This window comes from Rhineura floridana, chromosome 2, assembly GCF_030035675.1.
Source record: "Rhineura floridana isolate rRhiFlo1 chromosome 2, rRhiFlo1.hap2, whole genome shotgun sequence".
Taxonomy (NCBI): Eukaryota; Metazoa; Chordata; class Lepidosauria; order Squamata; family Rhineuridae; genus Rhineura; species Rhineura floridana.
In genome coordinates this window covers 100,455,501-100,478,448 of record NC_084481.1, presented here as the reverse complement: position 1 = coordinate 100,478,448, position 22,948 = coordinate 100,455,501, and the positions used below count along the sequence as shown (strand labels likewise).

Sequence of the window (22,948 nt, the reverse complement as noted above, 5' to 3'; positions counted from 1 at the left end):
CTTCTATCTCATCTTTATATTAAGCAAGTCACACTTCAACTGTGTGTCTGACATAGAAGTGGCATCCCTAAGAATATTGCCCTTTGGCTTATTTTTTTAAGCCCTGAGCCCATTGCAGTGGATTAATGTGAATTTAAACTAGAGAAGGATTTTGTCATAATTGTTATAGCTGCTTCACCATGATCATTTGAAAAACTGCAATTCTAAATTATACGTTAATAACAGTAAGACACGCTTTGGTGTGTATGCGATTGTGGCTTTGATAGGTGGCATCTCAGTCATTTCCATTTAAAAGAGTGCCTGGTAGCAAGCCTAGAAAAGACGTGAGACCTTGAGAGCTTCTGCCACAGTAGTCAATATATTGAATGAAAGCCCATGGCTCAGCATCATTTTGAGTAGTTCTTTAATACCCCAGATAACATGATAACATGAAATCACAGGTTTCATTAAAAGGGGTGTGTTATGTCAAGCAGAGATGGGGAAATTAAGCTATGATGACAACTGATGTAATTTGGGCATCTTGAAAGGGGATGATGCCTTTAATGTGGAGCAGAATGTTAAATGTAGGGACACTAGGAAATGTAAGCTATAGGAAGGATGAGGCAGTAGTTTGTATTGTCGAGGTTTAATCTGAGGGCCATTTCTCACATTTATTTTTGGATGTGGTAAAAGTTGCCACCAAGAAACTATTTTCATGTCCATTCTTTTTGCATCCTCCCATGCTATTTGTCACTAATTGCCAAGATAAAAATAATTTGTTTTGCGTTAAATATTAATTCTAAAACTTGCTTCATGTTTAACTTGTTAATGATAGAGGATGAACAGTGAGGTAGCCAAGTCTACTGCTGATCCCAAATGGTTCATAGTGGTTAAAGCGGAGAGGGACTGTGAAGATCCCCAAAAAGATACCTGAATTGGGCAATTAGGCAGTAAAATGTAAATACAATTCAATGTAAGCAAGTGTAAAGTGATGCACAATGGGGCTTAAAAATCCTAATTTTGTATATACGCTAATGAGGCCTGAACTAGCCGTGAATGACCAGGAATGAGGCATTGAGGTCATAGTGGGTAGTTAAGATGTTGACCCAGTATGTGGCAGCTATGAAAAACCTTCATGTTAGAAGTTATTAGGAAATGAATTGATAATAAAACTGCCAGTATCATCATGCTGTTACACAAATCTAGGGTGAGAGCACACGGGATACTATGTACACTTCTGGTTGCCTCACCTCAAAAAGGATACTGCAGAGCTGTAAAAGATTCAAAAAAGAGCAACCAAAATGATCAAGGGGGTGGAGCAATTCCCCTGTGAGGAAAGGTTTTTAATTTAGAAAAACAAGGGGAGACAGGAATACAAGATTATGCATCGTGTGGAGAAAGTGGTTAAGAGGATTTTGTTTTCCTGCCATCCAATTAAGTTGAATGTTGGAAGATTCAGGGCTTTAAGAGTTTTGCACAGCATATAGTAACGATGAAACTATAAATTTGCTCCCTCTAGATGAAGTTATGGCCACTAACTTGGATGGCTTTAAAAGAGGATTAGACAAATTCATAGACGATAAGGCTATCAGTGGCTGCTAGGCACAAAGGCTGTTCAAGGCAGCATGTCTCTGAATATCAGTTGCTGGATATAACAAGTGGGGAGAATGCTGTTGTACTTTGATCCTACTTGTGGGCTTCCCACAGTTGGACACAGAACAGAATGCTGGATTAGTTGAACCTTTGGCCTGACCCAGCAGGGTTCTCATGTTTTTAAAGATGGGGCTCTCAGCAGTCCTTGGATTCCTGTCATCCTCCGGTTCAATGATTAATGATTAGGGGTGCTCAGCTGGTGGTCCTAAGAACAGAGGGGGAAATCTCCAAATACAGGTATTTACTACAAGACATCTGTCCTAAAAATTCTATGTCTCTGCCCACCCCCAAACACCACTTCTGTAAGGTGGAATGTGGAACTTGTCAATCTCCAGATCCAGACTCCCAACTCCCATCTTCCTGGACTTTTGGGCATGTTGGCTGGGGCTGATGGAGTTTGGAGTCCAACAACAGCTGGAGGACTACAGTTTCCTCATTCCTCCTCTAAGGCAGCATAGTTGAATTAGTTATCTCTTTAACCACCCTGTCCTATTCAGCCAACATGGTTAACAAGTGATTTAAAAAACAGATTTCTCCCTTAATTTAAATGCATATGTTTTGTGTTTGGGAAGAAAGAGTCTAAACTCCAATGGAAAAAATAAGTTTTATGATACATTAATATTCATTGTGGCACAAGCTTTCATGGGCTAGACTAGAGCATACTTCATCAGGTGGAAGTTACTCCATGTTAATAGAATATAGTGTAAGGACTTTCTGTCTATGGTTGCAGAAGGTTCTGTTACAAGCATGTTATCTCAGTTGCTAATAGTCTTTGTGTTGTGTGGATGGTGTTCCATTGAGCCTCCTGAAGCTTTGTCATAAAAGGGCATTTGCCTATGACTGGTGGATGATGTGGTTTGAATGAGTCTAGGACTTTCAGAATGCAGCCTGGACGATGAAAAGTCTATAGGAGGGGCTTAATACTGAGAAGGTGGGTTTACATGGTTGCTAGGTATCCATTGTGATCTAATGGACTAGGATTAATCTCAAGTGAGTCCAGATAGCTAGTCTGAAGAATTGGTGCCATTCAAGCCTTAGCAATCCCACCATGACATTCTCACTGGAGTTCGGTCTTGTCAATGCAGCCAACCGGTATCTGACTGCTGAACCTTTCCGTTTCCAGGTGGCAGCTACAGGCAAGCAACTGAAGCCCCGGCAGGTGTGGGTGCTGCAGTTTGTGACCCCACAAGGAGCTGGGGCAGCTGGCCCAGGAGAAGGCGCTGGCCAGAAGCTTCACCTTATCAGTGCCCTGAAGCGCTACTTGGCAGCTGACCCTAATGGCAAAGTCACCTGTGACCAGGACAAACCAGGGTCTCAGACCTTCTTTCTCCTTCATCAGTATCCAGATGGCAAGGTGCAGTCATCTAGGCACATGCACAGACATCCTATCCCCAGCTGAATTTCTGCAGCCTAGTTTTATGTCCAGTATTGCACACAAAGTGTTGATGGGGGAAGGTGGGGAGAAGGGAAGAGGCCAATCCTTAGCTTATAGAAATAGGGCCTCAGAACCGTTCCACACTAGCCCAAATGTGAACCTCTTGTTATCGGGATCTTTCCTCCATATACTAATATTTGGCATACTAATATGTCTAAAGGATAGTCCAGGCGACAGCTTCCTGCACTCCAGTGCTGTAAAGTGGAATGGGGAGAGTACAAAGTGTCCCAGAATTGGGTGTCCTGTGAACCTTTTCTATAGTCTTCCTGGGCAGCGAGCCACATGGACCAACATTATTTGCCCTATTGGCCTATTTGTCTCTCTTCCCCCACCCCCTGTAGAAACAATTATAGCATGATGGAAATGGTGTGATTATGGTAATTCCATAACCATAAAGGTGTTAGGCCAATTGGTGTGGTGATACCTCAACTATTATTCTGACACCATTCTCACTGAGAGTGTGTGTGCTCTCTTGTCTCAGGTGATGACACTGACTGGACATCCTTCCCTCCATGCAGGTGTCTTTGCAGAACGAACAGTCCAAGCGCTACCTGGGTGGGGCAGAGGAAAATGTCACTTGCTTTGCCCAAGCTGCCACTGAAACTGAAAAATGGACCCTGCACCTGGCAGTGCATCCCAATGTTGCAATGTACAGCCCCAACAGGAAGCGTTATGTGCGCTGCGATGAGAGAGGTGGGATGCTGCGCTGTGATCGTGACATGCCTTGGGGAGCTGAATCTGTCATCACTATATACTACGATTTCAAAGGTTGGTGTAGGAATTTCATTTCTTTCATAAGGTTTCAGCCTGGAGGTTAATGATCTTACTGACTTCATCCAAGCCTGGCGGGTGGGGGTTGTCATCAAACAAACAACAACTGGATTACTCCCAAAATCTGGGAATGATATGGTAAGTAGGAGGACTTTATTTTAGATAAACCCATTTCCAGTTGAGAATACTTCAACCAGCCAACTGCCCTAAAAGTTGAGCTTGAAACCAAATATGCTTGGGCGATCTCTCAAGATGCCAGATACAACTGTAGATCCCCAGGCAAAAAACACATGGCTCAGGTGTGCTTATTTAAAATGAAAATAATAAAGCCCAGAACTATAAAATAGAAAGGGTCTAATCCAGCTAGACTTGGTCACAATTATGACTGCAATCCTAAACAAGCTTAGTAGGGAAGTAAGCCACAATGAACGTGGTAACATTTTCTTGAGAGTAAATATGCATAGGATTGTGCAGTAAGTCCTATTGAAAACAATCTGGCTTCAGTTACTTGTGATGAACTTTAGCTGGACTGGAGCCAACATCACAGTCATACTGTTAATCTCTAGTCTGCTAAAAAGGTACGGATGCAAATAAAGGTTGAAGTCTGCACAGTTTGTTACAAATTAAATATACATTTTCCACATTTTTGTTGTTGATTTGCACACTGCACTGTGTCTCTTAAATTGTGCCTATATTGTAGAGGAGTTTTCTTTTCCTCTGTTTTCTGTGCTTTGGAAAATGTGTGCTTTCTCTTTCACTCACTCGTTCTCATGTGATGTAATGGGAAGTGCCACAGACACTTATCAAATATTCCTTGTAATGGGATCCATGATTATAACCAGTTCAGTACTCTTTCCCTCATCATCACCACATATTTGTGTGAGTTTTAAAAAACATGCTTTATGTTTATTTTTTTGAAGACTTTGTGCTCTCCTGTTGCATAGCTGGCCCTGGAGTGCTCAACTAGATATAGTGCATCATGATTTTGTCAACCTTTTATTAAGCTTCACTTTCATTGTTGGAAGCAACATGCTTTCCCTTTCCTTTACTAAGATGTGCATCTATCTATTTTTGTTTTCTTCTAAGGCAATGGCTGAAATACAGTTGGTGCATGCTTTGACTTACTGGTGCAGAAAGACCACTTTAGTGTTTGTGCAAATTATCGTTTCAGAGCTGTGGAAATGTCCTCATCTTTCTCTTGTTGCTTCTGGTGCATGCATACACACATGCACGCATACAAAGTTCTGATATCACAGTATACCAGAGTTTAACATGAGAACAAGCCAGAGCAAACTTGGAATCATGCATCCAAACACACATCTGACGCAGCTGCAAGGAGTTTCAAAGCTTTTGCTTAAGTTTTTGCTTAGCCACAGCTTGTTGAGTGACTGAATCAACAAACTGTGGTTGACTTCAACTGTGGTTTATATGAACAAGATAACCTGAAAGCAGGGGGTTCTCTTAGGCTTGTTCTCATCACACTAAACAATAATTGCTCTGAACAAAGGATTATTACAAGCTCTTAGTTATCTTCTCCAACTATGGAGAAGGCATGTGGGCGAAGGCAAGACACCTGGAAAGGGTTGTAAGAGACTTTCTCGTCCCACAGTGAGAAAGTTGCTGTTTACTGTTTGCCTGCTTGCGGTTTCAAAAAGGGAAAGGGGTCAGCAGTATCCCATCATCATCATTCCTTATTTCTGATGTTCAGGTGTGAGTGCTAATGTTTATGTAGCCATCACAACCAATGCACATGAGGGAGGTACCAACAGGTTAGGGAGAACCCCAAGTTCTGCAGAAGTACAAAACATATTTAGGAAGAAACTGTAAAGGAGGGAACACCACTCACAGCCAAATGGGGACTGCTCAGTGACAGGACAATGCTGATTGACCTTGCGGGGGTGGGGGTGGGGAGAGCAATGGCATGGAGCAGCTGGAACCCTGAACAAGAGCACTGCACACGACAACATTTTGTTGCAGACCCCACTTGTTGCTCTTCTAATGCCACAGTCAAAGTGATACCTCATCCACAGCTCCCTGCACACAATAGTGAACTTCATGACTGTGTGCATGTGTACGCACATACTTGTGCACAAGGGTTTGTGGGTACAGAGATGGAGTAAGTGAATGGGGTGGCCTCGAGAAGGCAGAAAGTATTTCAAAAGTGGAGCTGAGTTCAACACGACCCTGCCTTATTGACACGTCTCCAAAAGCTATCCACACACCTTCAAAAATAGTCTGTTCTTGATGTGTGAAAAAAGTTCAGCTTGAGTCATTTGCATCTCCTCCAATAGGTCTGGAGTCCAATGCTGACAGAAGGCAATTTTCCCCATACATACCAGGTGAATTCAAATTCTGTTTACCCAGGAAGTCACTGTGGATGGCAGAAATGTTGATTTCCTTAACAGTATTAATTTGCTTGGGTAATTGTTAGACCAACTACTAATTACTGTACCCGTACCCAGAACTTTCAGATAATTTAGATGATGGAGCACCCATCTGAATGAGGCAAGAAGGGAATGGTGTGTGCCGAGAAGCTTCAGTGTGCAAATCCCTTCCTGACTTGATTGATGTTCGGGATTTCTACCCCACTCCTCACTTCAAACTGCACCTTCAGAGGTGAAGAATCTAAGATAGCCCCAGTTTTTAAAGTAGGTGTGTAGTGTGAATAAAGGGGCATGTCAGTACAGATGGGAACATCTTCAAACTCTGCCTGAGCCTGCATGTGCCTTGACATCCCACTGTACCTGAGTTGGGAGGACCATGCTCTCTAGCTATATCAAGAACCTACATGTGTAAATACACAAGGTAACTATGGCAGACATGAGGAAACAAATGCAATGTCAGCCCCAAAGCTGTGCAAAGTTAAGACCCGATGAACCTCAAGCAGCATATTAGAAAAAAAAGACAGGGGGCTATTCCACAAATTTAGAAAGGATGTAGGAGACTGCGGGTGAGAGAAATACAGTGGGAAATGTTAAGGGTGGACAGGACTATGATACTGGAAAGGGTCAGTGTTTGGTATTGCAGGCAGGGTGCCTCTGTAGCAATTCTGCAGTGAAACGAGTGTTGGCCACAAGGTTGCTTTGCAGATGTTCATTTAGAGACTGTTCTCCAGGAGTGAACATCAACCTGCTGTCAACCTCTCCTCTCTCTTGCCTTTGTCTCCAGTGAAGAAGTATGGATTGAGGAATGGGACTGGTAAACTGTTGGCTTCCAATGGCTCACTGGTGCCAGACGTCACCCCACAAACGTTGTACTCCCTGGAGGTGCATGGTGGCTTGATTGCCCTGCGAGACGATGAGGGAAAGTACTTGACTGGGCGAGAGGGTGGTGTGAAAACTATAAAGATGGACAAACCTGGACGGGATGAACTCTTCAGCGTGGAATCCAGCCCTGCCCAGGTCTCAATGCGCTCTTCTTCTACTAGCAAGTTCATTTGCTGCAGACCAGGTGAGTTGGGCGAAGGCAACACTCGCTTAGCGATATTGCATTGCACTTTCTGACAGTGAAGCCTCTACTGCTGATTTGTTGATCTGGTCTGACGCGATGGAATGCATGTGACCCTTCCACCTGCTCAGAAAATGAGCCCCACCACACACACACAGGGCTTAGACTAGAGGGGCGGTGCTCTTTTGGAGGGAATGAAGTAGACAGGAAAGAAGGGCTTGGAGAGCTGAAGCCCAGGAAGCTAATGATGGATTTATAGCAGGGGTGGGAAACTTGGTTGGACTCTCTGTCTGGCTCTTGGGACTCTCCTTAGGTCACATCCCTCCCCGACCCTGTTTTACACCTTCCGTGAGTGTTTTTACCAGGCTAGAATGTGTCTTTGAACTCAAAGAATGTTTCTGGCTTGCCTAGATGGAGAATAGAGAGGGCTACAGTATGTGAGGGACCACTCCCTAAATTAACATTTGTTGCTCCACCTCCTTTTGCTCCTGGCCCTGCTCACCATTGACATGTGGCCCTCAGAAGGTTTCCTAGAAGGGAATATGTTTCTTGGGTTGAAAAACCTTCCCCACCTCTGTTGTTTAGGATTACTAGATCTACAGATTCTAATGGGCATTCTGCTAGTTATGGGTTCTATTGTGACATGGCAACTGTGGAGGGACGGTAATGAGTACCAAGAAAATGTGGGTTAATGTATTACTCATGGATTTGATCTAATAAGACTGAAGGTTTCTGGCTAGAACAACTCTGTAAAATAGATTAGTGTGAGAAAGGAGAATGTGGAGGTCTCCCACATTCAAGCCCTGTGTTCTGCCTACTTTCTGAACTATGGCTACACTGTATTGGCGTTAAAGCATGCTGGGAACTGCATGGCAGGGGAACTGAGGCTGGCAAATAGTGACTTGATTACAGTTATACAATGAGTCCAGATCTGAACAGGGATTTGAACCAAGGCTTGCATCTAACATAGAATCATAGAATAGTAGAGTTGGAAGGGGCCTATAAGGCCATCAAGTCCAACCCCCTGCGCAATGCAGGAATCCAAATCAAAGCATTTTGTCCACTTAAAACCACCCTGGTTCTAAAGATAGTGTGAAGATAGGATTCTCTGGGCCACCACTTTTCTATTTATTTATTTATTTATTTATACCATTTATATACTGCTTTTGTTGTTATGTGCCTTCAAGTCGATTACGACTTACGGCTACCCTATGAATCAATGACCTCCAAGAGCATCTGTCATGAACCATCCTGTTCAGATCTTGTAGGTTCAGGTCTGTGGCCTCCTTTATGGAATCAATCCATCTCTTGTTTGGCCTTCCTCTTTTTCTACTCCCTTCTGTTTTTCCCAGCATCATTGTCTTTTCTACTGAATCATGTCTTCTCATGATGTGTCCAAAGTATGATAACCTTAGTTTCATCATTTTAGCTTCTAGTGACAGTTCTGGTTTGGTTTGATTTGTTCTAACACCCAATTATTTGTCTTTTTTGCAGTCCATGGTATGCGCAAAGCTCTCCTCCAACACCACATTTCAAATGAGTTGATTTTTATCTGCTTTTTTCAGCTCTCACATCCATACATAGAGATCGGAATATCATGGTCTGAATGATCCTGACTTTAGTGTTCAATGATACGCCTTTGCATTTGAGGACCTTTTCTAGTTCTCTCATAGCTGCCCTCCCCAGTCCTAGCCTTCTTCTGATTCCTTAACTGTTGTCTCCATTTTGGTTAATGACTGTGCTGAGGTACTCATAATTCTTGACGTTCAATGTCCTCATTGTCAACTTTAAAGTTACATAAATCTTCTGTTGGCATTACTTTAGTCTTCTTGATGTTCAGCTGTAGTCCTGCTTTTGTGCTTTCCTCTTTATTTGTTTCAAATCATTACTGGTTTCTGCTAGTAGTATGGTATTGTCTGCATATCTTAAATTATTGATATTTCTCCCTCCAGTTTTCACACCTCCTTCATCTTGGTCCAATCCCGCTGTACATATATGTTCTGTGTATAAACAAATAGGGTGATAAAATACACCTCTGTCTCACACCCTTTCCGATGGGGAACCAGTCGGTTTCTCCATATTCTGTCCTTACAGTAGCCTCTTGTGCAGAGTATAGGGTGTACATCAGGACAGATGCTGTGGCACCCCCATTTCTTTTAAAGCATTCCATAGTTTTTCATGATCTACACAATCAAAGGCTTTGCTGTAATCTATAAAGCACAGGCTGATTTTCTTCTGAAATTCCTTTTTCCTTTCCATTATCCAATGTATGTTTGCGATATGATCTCTGGTGCCTCTTCCCTTTCTAAATCCAGCTTGGACATCTGGCATTTTTCACTCCATATATGGTAAGAGCCTTCGTTGTAGAATCTTGAGCATTACTTTACTTGCATGGGATATTAAGGCAATAGTTCGATAATTACTGCATTCCCTGGGATCCCCTTTCTTTGGAATTGGGATGTATATTGAGCACTTCCAGTCTGTAGGCCATTGTTTAGTTTTCCATATTTCTTGACAAATTTTGTCAGAATTTGGACAGATTCAATCTCAGTAGCCTGTAGCAACTCTGTTGGTATGCCATCTGTTCCTGGTGATTTGTTTCTTCCAAGTATTTTAAGAGCAGCTTTCACCTCACATTCTAAAATTTCTGGTTCTTCATCATACAGTTCCTCCGTGAATGAATCTGTCATCCTTGCATCTCTTTTATAGAGTTCTTCAGTGTATTGCTTCCATCTTCCTTTTATTTCATCTCAGTCAATCAGTGTGTTCCCCTGTTGATTGTTCAACATCCCTACTTGTGGTTTAAATTTCCCTTTCATTTCTCTAAACTTTTGGAATAGGGCTCTAGTTCTTCCCTTTTTGTTGTCCTCTTCTATTTCTATACAATTATTGTAATAGTTACTGCTTATCTACTGCTTATATTTAAATAAAACTCTAAGCAGTGTACAGGTCAAAACATCTTAAAGCAGCATTTACAAAAACAGTCAATAAAATACGATTAACTGAACAAAGCATCCTCTTTAATATCAACATAATATAAACAATGCATATAAAATTAAGTACAAGAAATACAAAGAAAAAAATCGCAATACACACAATAGACTGAAAAGAATATTCCCTAAGTTTCAAGGGGGAAAAAACAAGTTAAAAGAAGCTTATTTTTAAACATAATAGATTTTAAAAATAGCTCATTTTTTAATCACAGTATAATAAAAAGCAAAAATTAAAACAGCTGGTCCCCTTTATAACAGAATTTTGTCTAACTACAGTTGGAACAAAAATATATCGTTTAGTTTACTCAGACACACCCTTACAAGAGCAGCACGTTCATATTTAAACATATCAACATTCTAAACCAACACACTCATGTTTACCTCAAATCACTCTACAAGCACTTGCATAATTCAACCTCGCATCCTAAAAAACAGCATACTCACATGTACATACCATGAAAATCACCATGACAACCACTCAAATCTACATACAGCCAAATAATGCACACACATATTCGAAGTACAACATTCATACCAAACACTCCCCCTTGTCTCTCACTCAAGGGGGCAGAAACTATGCTCATCAGGCTCTCACCCTGGGGTATAGAAACCACTTTTTCCCAACATTGTAGGCAATGACACTTCCCTTATCTCTCAAATGAGGAACAAAAACTATTCAAGTCTCAGATATTCACTCTAAAGAACGGCAGGCTTTCAATCACAACAGCTTGTTGGTTTGCCTTCTCTCTCCAGCACTTGCAACAATTTTTCTTGGCGGGCAATGGATTCCAGACCCCAAGACAACTGCAAGTGCGACACTACATTGCGCGACGCTAAGGGGCTTCCTCAGGCAGCCCCTCCCCTTTATATACCTGGAGCAGAAGAGAATATGGCAAAGTTGTGGGCAAATGGCAACAGCTGCAGCAGCACACAGAGTCCTCCCAAACACATGCCCTCTTTCAATACACCTTCCCCCCACTGTCTTTAGTAAGCCAGATTTCAGGCAGCAAGGAGTAACAATAGCACATGCAAGAGTTTTGAGCTGGGGTGTTTCATTTTCCTTCTGACAGGTGCTGATCTCTACGCCAATGCTATGGCTGTAGGCAACACGGAGATCTTCCAGCTGCTCTTTGATGATACCACAAAGAAGGTCTGCTTCCGCAGCCACTGCGGTGCATATATGTCCTTGGTGAGTGTGTCTGTGAGTTGCGAAGGACAGCACAGATCAGGCAGGATCAGCTCTTTCCATTTGTCTCCTAACATCCTATAGTGTTTGGCCATTTTGGAAGGACAATAGCTCATTGGTAGGTAGAGTATATGCTTTACATTCAGAGTCCCAAATTCAACCCCTGCCATCTCCAGATAGGGCTGGGGGGGGGATCACTTTCTGAAACCCTGGTGAGCTGCTGCTTGTCAATTAAGATAATATTGTGCCAGGATCTGACTCAGTATAGGTCAATATTAAGCTAGGGCCTGACTCAGCTCCCACTAGGTCCTAATAATTAGAAGACAAGGTCAGCATCACCAACGTTTTCAGAAAAAGCTTTTTCAGGGCTGCAATCCTTGTCTACTTACCTAGGAGTAAACATTGTTGAACTACATGGGACTTACTTTTGAGTAGACGTGTACAGGATCATGCACTGTAAGGGCTGAAAAGGGTCCAACAGATGCATTGTTCTTCGTGGTTCACCTACACAATCTGCTATGTTCCCTGTTCAAAAGGTTTTACAGGTTCTTGTAGTGCTTCAAAACCGGAAATGGGAAACAATTGCGCTAACCTACTATCCTCAAGTTGAACTATTTTAAAATCAGTTGTCTGGCTTCAGTCTCGGCATTCTTATGAATGTAGTCTGAAATGTGAAGTCAACAAAAAAGTGGAATAAAGCCAGACCCCCATCCAATCTTACTGGTACTAGAAACCAGTGCTTTAGAGAGCAACCTCCTTGGCACTGGGATGCTCTCTGCTGAGAGCAGCTTGTGGCTATTGTTGTCTCCAAAGAGGCTCATGTGCTGTTCTGCTCTGTGTTGTGTCATCCACCACAAAGGGATTCTGGCTGAGTCTTCATGCAGGACCAAACACCCTCCATTAAAAGATAAACATGTATCTCAGAATGTGACTAATGGAAAGACTGCAGCAGGAGGTTTCTATCAGACAAAATAAGCCAAAAGCACTAAAACTACTTGCCAGCTAATACATGCTGCCTTTTGCAGGGCCCTAATGACTGTATTATCAGCAGCACCAAACAAGACAAGAATGTCTGGTTTGACCTTCAGTATCAGGACCAGAAGGTGTCTCTCCGTGTAGGAGACAAACATGTGTCCATGCGGCCTAATGGACAGCTCCTGGCAATTCCCAAAGCTGCAGGTACAAGTTGGTACAGTTTCTCTTTACAAGCACAGGGCATCACTATGGACAAGCAATGGGGGGCGGGGGAGAGACTGCACATTGCCAGCTGTGAATTAGCTTTAGATCATTCTAGGGGTATGGAAGGGAATCTTTTATCTCTGGCTTGCTGGCCTTAAGAGGAAACTAAGTTTCATCTCCCTCTCTAAAGTGACAATGCGGGGGAAGTGTATAAACAGATCAACTAAGCTGCCCCTGGGATTTAAAATGTAACATGGGAAGCCAACCCTCAGTCTGTCCCATGAAGTTGCTTTTTAGAGACCCCTAGGATTACTTATTTGCAACCAGCAACCAACACTCACATAATTCTGCCCTTTCAAGATGGAAGCTTGCACACCAAGTACTGTAGATTTAACATTGTTTCTGTAATATGTTTGAGAGAGTAGTCAGAGAATTCTACACTTTTGGGGCAGCCACCACCAGAAACATCTGTATAGGTGCTTTCCATACTGGTTGCCTGAATGAACCTGAGAAAGCAAATGCTGTTGAAATTACAAGTCAGGCTGCATCTTGGGGGAAAGAAAAGATAATTTCATAGGTATCGATAGTACAAGCCATTAAAGGCTTCTCTGCCCAAAGCTGTTTGGTTTAAATGAAATAGGAACAGTTTTTAGTCCTATTTCTTAGCAAACTATATACGCAACAGTGGAATTGAGAATAACCAGCTCCACCTTCCTCTCACACACACTAGTTAAATGAACAACAGAGGCAGTCTTCTTAGGTAAAAAGTATAAAGAATGTTTACTTATGACCTTTCATATGTTCAGGAAACATAGGCTCTAGCTTAGATAGAAAAGTAGAAGTCTTAGTCCATGTTAAGGATCATCTTGGAAGAGAAGCATGTGAATGCTTCTCACTCCTGAAGCTTAATGGAGAAGTATGCTAGAGATCAATATCCCCTTAACAAAGACAGAGGAAGAGAATAACTCTGCCCTTAGGAAGTTACATCATGGTAAACAAGCATAGAGATGTTCCCCAATCCTAGCTAGAAGGGACATCTCCCTATCAAAGGGGATGCATGCAAGCTTTTTTATCCCAACAAAAGCAGCACTTGGAATCATGTAAGGAAGATGGAGTCATTGTAAACGCTGGGCCACTACAATAATGCAGTCTCAAAGACCTATCCTGTTAACAATGCTCATTCTGGTTTCTCAGTGAGGAGATTCCTCAAACTCCTGATCTTTACTTCTGAGCTGATTTTCCCTTGAGAAATGTTTCTACCTTGAGAGCAAGAAGGTGGCAAAGTACTTCTGCTCTGCCCTCTGCAGAGTGGCTGCAGGCCAGTGTGAACACTGTTAGAGGTTTCTCTTGTACCTTCAGGTAAGAGTGAAGATTTCTTGCTGGTGCTGGTGAACCGCCCACTGCTTGTCCTACACAGTGATGCTGGATATGTGGGTCTGTGTTCTGGCATGACGAAGTTGGAAGGGAACTGTGTCAGCTATGTTGCCAGCAGCCTGTCACTCACGGAGGAAGGCTACTACAATTTCCAAGTTGGTTAGTATGCTTCCAGGTGGGGATGGGGAGGTAATACCTACTACACCGTTTCCCCTGTAAATTCCCCCCTTGTTTGTTTTGCTCCATGACACTTAGGCAATAGTCTCCAAGGCCAAATTAAAGATTAACTACTGTTGAGATGTCACCTGTTTTCCTTTATACATGCCCCACTGGCTTTGTACTTGGTGGTATTGCCATGAGCAGTACATCCTAATTATATGTGATTTATTTGATCAAATGAATACCTTGAAAGACAGTGAAATCTAAGACCTTATCTTGGCAGAACTCTTATCTTCCCTGACCTTCATGTTTTCTTCCTTCTGCTAACTCTGCCACTTGACCTGCAGGCAACAAGTACTGGGCTCTAGATAAAGATGGACAAATCATGGTGACTAGTGACCATCCCAGCAATTTCACCATCCAGTTTGCATCCTCCAGCTGTCTTATCATCAGAGCATCCAATAACAAGTTTTTTGTGGCTGAGCAAGGAGGCCGACTGTGGGCTGGGGCTTCAGACCCATCTAGTGCAACACTGTTCCATTATTGAGGGCATCTAACCCTGCTACCTCCACCAATAAACTTCTGCTGTGTGGACTCAATGTTTTGTTTCATTACTGATGTCGTTAGTCCTGCTATCCTTCTCCCAATCTCTTGGAAATTACCATCGTCCTGTAAATCCTACCTCAATCAGGGCCCATACTCTAAATAAAAACTGCTTAGGGTTTCTTAGCATGTGATGAACGGAAACGAACTGCTAGAACTGACCACTTGCTACACTCATGAGCCCCCTATTGAAACCCTTCATGCAGTTTAAGATGATGAGAGGCTTTACAATTCATCTTTCAGATGTGGACCTTGCTTTAGGCCAAGGGGAGCCCCATGCTTCTGTGAGTGCAGCAGTCCTCCTAACCCTCAGCATACTAATGTTAAAAGCCCCACATTACCTGTAATAGTTGAAAAATAAATATTTATTCCAAGGATGCAGTAGAAAACCAAGTACCACAAATTACTAATACACACAATAACAACACTGAGTTGAAGAAGGGGCACAAGGCACCCTGCCCTCATCCCTACCCCTTTTCAGGGATAGGACACAGGAGGTAACATAGATAGGAGGGGCTGGGCAGAAGTGCCCTCATGAGTCACTGCACACATGTTAAGAGGAGTTGTTAGAATGTACCATTCTGAGGAAAAGCACAAAATCTAATGATTAGGTTGGTGCATAATTGTTTGACTTGCAAGCGTCAATGTCCCAAAGTACAAAGTTGGAATGGATCAACTGTCATCCTCCAGGAGGAATACAAGGCGGGGGTGCAGTAAGTGTTTGGGCCTGTCATCACATGAAAACTTTTTCCAAACACTGGAAACCCTACTAATGGCCCTCTGCCTGCATGGCAGCTGAGTCTTCTTTCAGTTTGTCCAAGGAACTGGATCCCCATTCCTCGTCTTGGCCCAGCCACAGGCAGCCATTGAAATGGAAGGTGAATGCAGCTTCTCTCTCCTTTGTGAAGAGCACACAGTTCCATGAAGCATAACTCACTAATATTCTCAGTATGAGTCCAAACTGCAGAAAACAGAGAGCATGTGGTGAGGATATGAGTAATAGCCATTCCAAATACCTCTGCTTTTTTACCCAATGTAGTCTTATTCCAGGAAGAGGGAATCTGTGGTCCTCTAGATGTTAATGGAATCCAGCTTCCAGCATGGCCAATGGGCAGAGATGATGGTGTTGGACTGCAACTTCCATCTAGAGGACCCCAGCTACCCCCGTCCCTGCTCTATTCCATTGATTCTCCTGGAGAGCTGCAAATATATGACAAGTCACCTGGAGAGTCATCTGTGTAGTTTAGCACTACACAGATAAGCCTGAATGAGCTCGAGAGCTACCAGGCTTGCATCTGCTCCCCAACAGAAGATTTAAAGAATCCCATTTTAGCATTGTTTGAACCAGACATTCTGGTTCAAAACTCTGGCAACTTTCATAATAAATCAACTTCAAACTGTGGGTTACGAAGATGGCTTGTTAAACTAACTGGAGTTTGTTTGAAACCAATTTCCAGAGGAGTAAAACAACAAAAGGTGGTGTGATGCCTTAAATGCTAACACATTTATTATGGCATAAGCTAGTCCATGAAAGCTTATGCCATAATGAAGTTGTTACACTTTAAGGTGCCACAAGATCCTTGCTGTTTTAAACCACGATCCTTGGTTCAAACATAATGCTAAGCTGGGATTTTTTAGAAGTTCTCCTCCCAACCATGCAGAAAGAGGAGGTTGGGGGGGGGTCGCACACAAGCATTAGGGTTCACTTACACTTATCCATGTAGTGTTAAACCATAGTGTTACATGCAAATGTGGACACTGCTTTAAAAAAAACCCCAAAAACGTAACAAATATTTTCCTAAATCACAAGTAAAGTACCTGGAAAAAGAGGCCAGGGTGAGGACACCCAGTAAGAGTTCCACAGCATAGAAGAGGAGGAGGATAGCATTAAGGATAGCCTCTAGCCGCAGAGCATAAGTCTGCAGTAGCAGATAATAGGCTGCCATCACTGCTGCTGGAAAGGTTAGGGCCAGGCTGATGGCAAGTGGCACTTTCCGTTGACAGAGGTTCCCTTTTGAGCCTGTCATACACACAGTAAAGCACATAGGTCCATTCAGCATAAAAACCACAATATCTGGAGTTATGTGTACAGAATATGAAGTGTTCTATTTCTCGGGGATCAGTTCTGATTTAACCCCAGCTAAGATCAAGGAATGTGATTTTTCATTTAACAAGTTTTTATACTGTAGTTCTAGTCCCAGTTCAGGAAGGGCAGCCAGACTGGATGGATCAGATCTCATATTTTTTTAAAAATAATAATAATAAAATTTAATTTATGTGTCGCCTATCTGGCCGATGGCCACTCTAGGTGACGTACATGTAAACAGTTAAAACACAATGTGATAAAATACATTAATACAATATATAAACAATACAGCAGCAACAACAATACTAGTGCAGGGTAAGAGGCATTTCAGTCATAGAAGTTATACAAAACGCGGCGGCTCGACTACTTACGAATAGTCGCCGCCAGGATCACATCACACCAGTGTTGTTCGATCTACACTGGCTTCCAGTTGTCTTCCGGGCCCAATTCAAGGTGTTGGTATTAACCTTTAAATCCCTATACGGTCTCGGCCCAGTTTATCTAAAGGAGCGCCTTCAACGCCACCAATTATGCCGCCCTAATATTGTCTTGGCTCTTACTTATTTCTGAATCAGAGGATGCAACACAGATGGGCATGATTTCCTTCCATTTCAGCTGGAGGCACCTATTCCAGTTCAGCAGGAACATTAGGAAGGCCTGGAATGATGGGATTTACACTCTGCTCAGCAGCACCACTCAGATACTCACAAATACTGTTGTTGTGGGAGAGGCAGAATTTATCTACTGATGGCTTGGTGAGCTACATGAAATGGCTTCTGAAGTCAAGTGCCATCAAAGACGCTCATATTAAGTGACAGATGAATGCACTAATTGCAGGAACGTAATTTATTCTTTGATACTCACCAAAAAATATCCGTGTGACTTCAATCCCAAGGTAGAGAAAAAGCATAACCAGGTCCAAAGCCAGATTGGCAGAGGGATAGGGCAACAGAAGTCCTAAGGGGGTACACAAACAGCCATGCACATCAAGAGAAACGCCTCTTCCCGTTTACTGGATTTCTTTAAAAATGAGAGTGCCTGATGTTGATTAAGAACTAATGCAGCAGACAGATTTACTACAGTGGGACATAGATGGTTCTACAAAGGCCTTAAATTCTCAAGCAGACAGCAACTAGGTGAGGAATGAATCAGAAACACACTATCCACTTTGCTCTACTTATCACTTTCTTCAGGCGATAGTCACAAGGTGAATGTCTAAAAAAACAACTTTTGCAGAGGAGGAACCCAAGCATACCTTCCTGACACACACAGTCCTATCCAGTAACTGTACCTAAAACTCACCTTTATAGACAAATATGAAAATCTCAAGCAAGAAGTATGTTGCATAATACCAGCCATTGAGGAATAGGAGAATCTCCAGAGGGGTAGAGGAAAGTTGGCGACCTAAGGGATGAAACCAGAACATGAATATATATGGAGTGTGCCTTCTCTCAAAGTGGAGCAGAGCAAATTTTTCTGAGATGTTGTATTAACCAACAGTCGCAGCATCACACACTAAGAAGTCAAACGGCAATAAACCAGCCTCAAATTCAGTTCTGAACTCAGCCAACAGACTTGCTTGAGGTTAACGCTCTCAAAATGGAAGCCCTGAGGTGACAGCAATGCCTAGGAGAAGCATGAGAGCCTGCTGTGACCACTGACAACCATGATTTGTATATACCTGGACAAGGGCACAGAACACAAGTCCTCTGTGCAGCCTATCTCGTCTTTCCATTTTGCCTTCCTTACGTTTGGGGATGCACAGGGATTTGTGCTTGATACTGTGAGCTCAAAACCAGGATGCTGTGACTGCACTAAGCTAGTGCAGAATCTCCGTACACGGTTTTATATACATCAGGCAAGGAGAAACAATCCCCAATATAGAATAAAATCACCAACCCAATGCTATGAACCCTTTGAAAAGGTCCAATAATCCAACCCTTTGGTTCCTTAGCGATAACACTAGGAGGGTGGTTAAAGTGAGAGGGGGCTGTGAAGGAGCACAAATCCGCATGAAGTGACACTGCCACCCTCCCCTGGCACTATGATTTACTGGGGGATCGCAGGGCAGCGCAGAGCAGAAGACCTGAATGTGACTCTCGGTGGGGCCACTCTGCCGCCCTTGCGCCAAGCTTCCCTTCGCTATAACTCTTCCTCGCGTATGGCCAGCGCTTGGAGCGATGCGGCCGGATCCCAGCAGCCACCTCTCCTTCCCAGCTGCAGCCGGCGCCGGATGCCCCTCCACGCTCAAGGGCTCGGGGTGTTTTAGAGCGCGGAGGGGAGGGAGGGGGAGGCAGGGCGAGGAAAGAAAAGTCAAGCCTTCTGAGGCAAGGAGCCTGGGGGCATTCCCCAGTGTTCAGTTCGGTCACATGACCTGGCACCGACGGGAGCCACCGGGGGCCCTGTAACGCTGCCGAGCTCCCACTTACTCCGAGGCGCCATCTTCCATCCCCATGGAAACTGCTACGCAGAAAGCTCACTTCCGGGAAAGCTTGAGACGCGGTAGCGAAGAGGATAGAGTGGAGCCTAGAGTTCATAGAGACACCGTCTGTGTCGGAGAGGCACCCATAGCTTAAACTTCCGATGTTCGATCGAAATGGACATAGAGTGGACCCGCTCTGTCGCTGGTATCTTTGTGCCGAAGCTCCGACGGGCAATTAAGAGGGGGGAAACGCTCGATTTGATACTGGAAGTGAAAGTAACAGTTGCTATGGAAAGGGCAGAGCTCAAACTCTGAGCGCGTAAGGCATCGTCTCGTCTCCATGGCCACCCATGGGCCCTACCCTTCCTTACTCCGCGCGAGTTGTGAATGCAGGATATAAACGGAGGGACTCCGCTCTCATTTCTTCTGATAATAAGTGACACCTATTTTCTGTCGTTTGTTATTTAAAGTCCCCATTTATCTGCCGCCCTTACATTCCTCTTACGTAATTAATCCTTTAAAAATCTGGAAGAAAAACAGATACCTGTTTTACACGCACCGTATAGGGTCGCCATAAGTCGTAGTCGACTTGAAGGCACATAACAACAAAACACCCCTGATTGCTTGCTGACTTGACATCTAGGCCAGTGGGTCCCGAACTGGTCTGCGAGCTTCATTCAGGTGGTCTGCAACATGTCTGTAAAAATACAATTAAAAATCATGTACCATCTAGCACAGTGCATTGCAATTGCTACAACAGACAAAAAAATTAATTTTCAAGTGGTCTGTGGAGGGAAAAGTTTGAGGACCACTGATCGTGGCCATGCTCCAAAAACCCACCACCCATTTTTTCCAGGTTTTGTCACCTTATATATGTTTATCAGTCTGAGGCTTTGTGTTAGCATTTCCATGCTCTGTCTCATCATTTGGCAGGAATTTAAATTTCCATTACCTGACAGCCACATATTAAGTTACTAAAAACACCTTCATTAGCCATGTCTTTTGGTTAACAGGTGCAGTAGATGTATCCCTGATAATCCGTATGTCTAGCAGTTACCACAGCGGTGATTTTGGCCAAAGCATGAAAGTGCTAGAGGTCCAAACATGCTCTAAACAACCATTTTTGCTGTGTAAGGGACACCCTCAAATCTATTGCCAATTTTTTTGTGAGCTTTGCAAGTATTCCTTACAAGCATATTACCCCCCGTTTTTCTCCAGCAGCACCTCTTTACCATTCAAAGGCCCTGGCCTTCCCTGCAAATTCCTGATTGTTTTTTGGTATACGACTCTGATACTTTTAATTGCTAAACAGCGAGGTGCGTCAGGCTTGAGGACACGGTTGCCCACGAGCGCCCTCTCCGGCATTGTGGAGCCCAGTTTGCACCTTGGTACACCAGTGAATTAAGGGCAATGAAACAGGCTGGATGACGGCTAGAGTGCAAGTGGCGAAAGACGTGCTGTGAGGCTGATAGGGCACGCGTAAAACATCAGAACCATGCCTATTGTGTGGCGGTGAGGGCAGCAAAGAAGGCCCACTTCTCTGCCTCCATTGCATCCTCAAGTAGCTGTCCAGTGGAGCTTTTCCGTATTGTCAGGGGTCTGTTGACATCAACTCCAGGAAATGGAGTTTTAGACCCTTCGGAGGCCCACTGTGAATTGTTTGCAAGGCACTTTGAGGGTAAAGTTGCTCGCCTTTGTAGCAGTCTTGATGCCCCCTCCACATCTACTGTAATCCCCAATGAGGTGCCCAGTGCAACGTCTGCTGCAACTTCTTGGGAGCGGTTTCAGTTGATGCAGCCTGATAATGTAGACAAGGTGCTTGCAATGATGCAGCCAGCAACGTGTCCTTTTGACCCTTGCTCTTCTTGGCTGATTAAAGCTTGCCGAGTGGATCTAGGGTGTGGTCAACACATCATTGCAGGAGGGAGTGGTTCCAGCCACCCTGAAAGAGGATCTGACTGCTCCTGAAAAAGCCCACCTTGGACTCATTGGTCTGTGACAATTACTGACCCCCCTTCTTAGGGAAGGTGATTGTGGCACAGCAATTGCAAGTACTCTTGGATGAAACAGGTTATGTTGACCCATTCCAGTCTGGGTTCAGATCTGGTTATGGGACTGAATCGGCCTTGGTCGTCCTGATGCATAACCTTTATCGGGAGAAGGACATGGGGAGTGCAACCCTGTTACTCTTACTTGACCTCTCAGTGGCTTTTGATACCACTGACTATGGTATCCTTCTGGGCTGACTTGATGAGATGGGTATTGGAGGCACTGTTTTACAGTGGTTCCAATCCTATCTTCAAGGTTGTTTTCAGAGAATAGCATTGGGTGATTTTCTTTCGGCCCCCTGGCAGATGTGCTGTGGGGTGCTGCAGGATGCCATCTTGTCCCCCATACTGTTTAACATCTATATGAAGTCCTTGGGAGTGGTCACCAGGAGATTTGGGGTGAGGTGTCAGCAGTACACTGATGATACCCAGCTCTATTTCTCTATAACATCTGAATTGGGAGAGGCCGTGCAAGCCCTGGATCCCTGCCTATACTTGGTGTTGGCCTGGATGAGGGCCAATAAACTGAGTCTGAATCCTAGTAAGACAGAGGCGCTGTCAGTTGGTGGTTCCCGAGTTCAGATAATTGGTCAGTTGCCTGCTTTGGATGGGGTTGTACTTCGCTGGACCAGCCGTGTTGTTCGAATGCCTGATCACCGTCTTCCAAAGCAGCTACCTTACTCCCAACATAAGGATGGAAAACGGAATATCGGTGGACAGCAAAAGAGGTTTAAAGATGTTCTCAAAGGTAATCTAAAAAAATGTAACATGAGCATCAAGAACTGGGAAGCCTTGGCCCATGAGCATCCCAATTGGAGGCCGGCCATTATCAAAGGTGCTATGGACTTTGAAGAAGCACGAGTACAGGGCGAAAGAGACAAATGAGCTAAGCGGAAGGCACGTCAAGCAAATCCTCATCGTGACCATCTTTCATCTGGAAACCTATGTCCTCACTGTGGGAGGCTGTGTGGATCCAGAATTGGCCTCCACAGTCACTTACGGACCCATTGTTAAAGATTTTACCCTGGAAGACAATCTTACTTGGCTACGAGTGATTGCCAATGAATGAATGACTCATTCTGAAAGAGCAGGTCCGTAATCTGGGGGTACTTCTGGATCCATCTTTGTCCCTAGAGGCCCAGGTGACCTCAGTGGCTAGGAGTGCCTTTTACCAGCTTCGGCCATTTCTGGACCAGGATAGCCTGACCACTGCTGTCCATGCACTGGTAACCTCTGTGCTTGATTACTGTAATGCACTGTATGTGGGGCTGCCCTTGAGGTTGTTCCAGAAGCTGCAGCTGGTGCAAAATGTGGTGGCGAGACTGCTCACTGGAGTAGGGTATTGCCAACATGTCACCCCAGTGCTGAAAGAACTGCAGTGGCTGCCCATTTGCTACCGGGCCAAGTTCAAGGTTCTAGCTTTGCTTTACAAAGCCCTATACACCTTGGGACCAGGATACCTGAAAGAATGTCTTATCCCTTGTATACCCAGTTGATCACTACGCTCTGCAGGTGAGGGCCTCCTGCAGATACCATGTTATCAGCAGATCTGTTCTGCACAATATAGGAAACAGACCTTTAGTGTGGCAGCACCTACCCTGTGGAATTCCCTA

At 43.9% G+C, this 22,948-nt stretch overlaps 2 protein-coding genes across 5 annotated transcripts; one reads left to right on the top strand and one right to left on the bottom strand.

Moving 5' to 3' along the window:
• The first annotated feature begins 2,680 nt into the window (after positions 1-2,680).
• On the top strand, positions 2,681-14,723 carry LOC133376884 (fascin-like). Its single transcript, XM_061609791.1, has 8 exons — positions 2,681-2,986; positions 3,586-3,835; positions 6,130-6,177; positions 7,007-7,288; positions 11,349-11,467; positions 12,490-12,643; positions 14,003-14,176; positions 14,524-14,723. The coding sequence occupies exons 1-8, from the start codon at positions 2,681-2,683 to the stop codon at positions 14,721-14,723; spliced, it is 1,533 nt and encodes a 510-aa protein (XP_061465775.1).
• Positions 14,724-15,123: 400 nt separating this feature from the next.
• Positions 15,124-19,540, bottom strand: TMEM216 (transmembrane protein 216). 4 transcript variants are annotated; one of them, XM_061609797.1, is made up of 5 exons: positions 19,295-19,534; positions 18,168-18,269; positions 17,730-17,822; positions 16,598-16,799; positions 15,631-15,740 (listed from the first exon to the last, which is right to left on the bottom strand). In XM_061609797.1, the coding sequence occupies exons 1-5, from the start codon at positions 19,305-19,307 to the stop codon at positions 15,725-15,727; spliced, it is 426 nt and encodes a 141-aa protein (XP_061465781.1). In that variant the 5' UTR covers positions 19,308-19,534; the 3' UTR covers positions 15,631-15,724. The 4 variants fall into 4 exon arrangements, with proteins under 4 accessions (XP_061465780.1, XP_061465784.1, XP_061465783.1 ...); XM_061609796.1 differs by lacking the exon at positions 16,598-16,799 and having other exon boundaries at positions 15,124-15,740; positions 19,295-19,540; XM_061609800.1 differs by lacking the exons at positions 16,598-16,799; positions 19,295-19,534 and adding an exon at positions 18,919-19,282 and having other exon boundaries at positions 15,124-15,740.
• Between the last annotated feature and the right edge of the window lie 3,408 nt (positions 19,541-22,948).

What these genes read in the sequence shown, in the direction of transcription:
- LOC133376884 (XM_061609791.1), top strand. Translation starts at nt 2,681, where the DNA reads ATGACATTCTCACTGGAGTTCGGTCTTGTCAATGCAGCCAACCGGTAT. An exon ending in ATCAGTATCCAGATGGCAAG is followed by an intron (nt 2,987 to 3,585) that starts GTGCAGTCATCT and finishes CCCTCCATGCAG; the next exon opens with GTGTCTTTGCAGAACGAACA. An exon ending in GGCAATTCCCAAAGCTGCAG is followed by an intron (nt 12,644 to 14,002) that starts GTACAAGTTGGT and finishes TTGTACCTTCAG; the next exon opens with GTAAGAGTGAAGATTTCTTG.
- TMEM216 (XM_061609796.1), bottom strand. An exon ending in TTTCATATTTGTCTATAAAG is followed by an intron (nt 17,823 to 18,167) that starts GTGAGTTTTAGG and finishes GTACCCCCTTAG; the next exon opens with GACTTCTGTTGCCCTATCCC. An exon ending in AGTCACACGGATATTTTTTG is followed by an intron (nt 15,741 to 17,729) that starts GTGAGTATCAAA and finishes TGTTTTCTGCAG; the next exon opens with TTTGGACTCATACTGAGAAT.